The 2,707-nt window shown below is 41.5% G+C and overlaps 1 protein-coding gene across 1 annotated transcript; it reads right to left on the bottom strand.

The window, feature by feature from the left end:
- Nucleotides 1-668: 668 nt before the first annotated feature.
- On the bottom strand, nt 669-1,406 carry LOC125519056 (receptor like protein 22-like). The gene has a single exon (XM_048683949.1). The coding sequence runs from the start codon at nt 1,404-1,406 to the stop codon at nt 669-671; it is 738 nt and encodes a 245-aa protein (XP_048539906.1).
- Nucleotides 1,407-2,707: the final 1,301 nt, after the last annotated feature.

The following is a 2,707-nucleotide window of genomic DNA, read 5'->3' on the forward strand; positions in this document are numbered from 1 at the left end:
AAAATCCCTTTAAAAGCGAAAGTATTTATGTTAAGTGATAATCACTTTAGATGTACATCAGCAAGGTATGTTAGGAGCTCTGCAGGCTTTAGAGACATGCTTGAAAATGTAGATGGTTTTAGATCCCGGATAGAGAAATTGCCTAGTAAAGATAGGCAGCTAGTAGCTGTGGGTTTTGCTGCAGACTGCAGTATTATGGAAAGCTAGCAATATGGCTAGGTTTAATCATGTTTATGCCTGTGACTCCAGTTTTTTTCTAGATTGCTCCAGATTACAGAGAGGAAAATGGCTCCAGGCCATGGTGTCGCTGCTGTCTAAATATGCCACAGATTTCTTGAACATGAGTAGATGATATCTGCCAATGGCACGCAGACTGGGGGTGGGCTTATAGCTCCTAGCTTGCTGGCCGGTATTATCATTACTCACATCCAGTATTCTACTAGATAACAGAAAAACAGAGTCCCATGCAGGCAACTGTAAAACTCCAAACGATGAAGCTACGGAACAACCAGTCAACACAAACATCTGAATAATAGCAGATACAGGAGTTCAAAAGTATTATCATACACGCATAGACAATTACAAATCATCAATATCCTTTATATTAAATTCAAGGAAATAAAAATCTCAGCCTAATATGCTGCTTCATACTTCTTCAGAGCTCTTACTCAATTTGTAGTTCCCTTTCTAGCCCAGCTTTTCCATGTAAGAACGGCAAACACATACATCTGATCATATGTCTTGTCAATCATGCAGAAATAAGCAGTCCTCCATGCTCTCTTAAACAACAAGGCACAAAACACCACCCAGAGACCCAAAATAAATCCCAGAGCGAGTCCAAAATAAAAGGTCATTGGCTCAAAGGAATGTTCATTACTCTTTTGATCATCTTGCCTTGTTGCATTCTTTCCCAGGCAACTGATTGGAAGAGGAAGCCCACAAAGACCACTGTTGCCGCTGTACATAGAAGGTTCCTGTGTGTAGAGGGTGTCAAGCTGCCGTCCTGATGGTATTCTTCCTGTTAGATTGTTATCAGACAAGTCCAAGTAGCTCAAGTAGGTTAAATCTGACAGGCTCGGAGGGATTCTGCCAGAAAGCATGTTCCTTGAGAGGTCAAGTGATTCCAAAGCCTGCAAGGCCCCAAGATTATTTGGGATTGTCCCACTCAATTGGTTCCACGATAGATTCAAGTTTATCAATGCATCAAGAGCAGCTATTTCTTCTGGGATTACCCCAGTTAATTGGTTGAAAGATAGGTCAATGCTCACCAAATCCCAAATGCCAGAACTATAATTAAGTTCCCGTCCCTTGACGACCGCAGAGGAAAAATCAAGTGTACGGAACGTATCCAAGTAACCGCCATCATATAGGTCATTCTCATAATTGGTTTCGTCCATTCCTATCATGGCCGTGATATTTGACAGATGCCATGGTATGGCACCTGATAAGCCATTGCCTGCTAGGTTCAGATGGCGAAGGTGACTAAGATTTGAGATGGTAGGTGGGATTTCTCCAGAAAATGTATTATGGTTTAGCCCCAGAAATCTTAATTCAGCCAACTCTCCGATCCACAATGGCAACCTTCCGGAAAAACTATTATGTGATAGATCTAGAGACTTCAATTGTCTCAATCTTTTTAGAAACGATGGGAAGTTGCCAGAGAATCTGTTGTTACTCAACATGAGAAAGCCAATGTCCATCACCCCAAAACACTGAGGAAGTTGTCCCTCCAAAAGATTGTTGCTTAAGTCTGCTTTGCAGAGAAATTTAGGAATACGGCCAGTTATTTGATTGGAGCGTAGCCATAATGAACTCAAATATGTATTCCCAATGTTTGATGGAAAATTTCCGGATAAAGAGTTTCCAGATAAGTCCAAGGTGGTAATATTTCTTGGTAAGTTGGGGATTTCACCAGTTAGTTTATTTGAATTGATAAAGAAAATTTCTAGTGACATGAATTCCATGTTTCTTGGCAACCTGCCACTTATTTCATTGTTGGAGATATCTAGATATCTGACCTTTGCAAATGCCGTGCTGAACCAGTCAGGAAGCCTATCAACTATAACTGTGCTAGATATATCCATCAGCCAAATGTCCACTTGGAACCGAAGCCATGCAGGAAACGAAGGTCCCAGTTGGCAAGAGCCAAGATCTATTTTTTCTAAACTAAATGGCGGTATCCAATCGGGACCAACTGTAATCCTCAAGGAATTCCCACTTAATAGCAGAATCTTTAACCTCGTTAGACTCGTGAAATGTTCTTCAGTGAAGTCACCATTCAAGTTGTTGCTTTTGAGATCCATTCTGGTCAAATTGCTGAGCATGCCGACCTCAGATGGCACAGGTCCACTGAGATGGTTGTAAGAGAGATCAAGGTCGCTTAAACTAGAGAGCAGCCCAACCCCTTGTGGTATGTGTCCACTTAGGTTGTTATAAGAGATGTCAAGAATGGATAAGCTGGTCAAATGTGCCGTCTGATCCGGCATGATTCTGGTAATATTGGTGGAGTGCAAATGTAACTCCTGCATTTTGTTCAAGGGGCATTGGGGCATCCTCCCTATAACATCCTTTATATTTCCATTAAGTTGACAAAGAGAAAGGTCCAGGATTATCAGATTGCATAGGTTTCTGAAGCTTATACTCATTATCTCCATGTCAAGATTATCCGACAAATCAAGGACTTGGAGGGATGTCAGATGTGCCAGTG

Source organism: Triticum urartu, chromosome 7 (genome assembly GCF_003073215.2).
Source record: "Triticum urartu cultivar G1812 chromosome 7, Tu2.1, whole genome shotgun sequence".
Taxonomy (NCBI): Eukaryota; Viridiplantae; Streptophyta; class Magnoliopsida; order Poales; family Poaceae; genus Triticum; species Triticum urartu.

Bases quoted from the DNA above. Each gene is read 5' to 3' on its own strand.
- LOC125519056 (XM_048683949.1), bottom strand. From the start codon at position 1,406: ATGATAGGAATGGACGAAACCAATTATGAGAATGACCTATATGATGGC.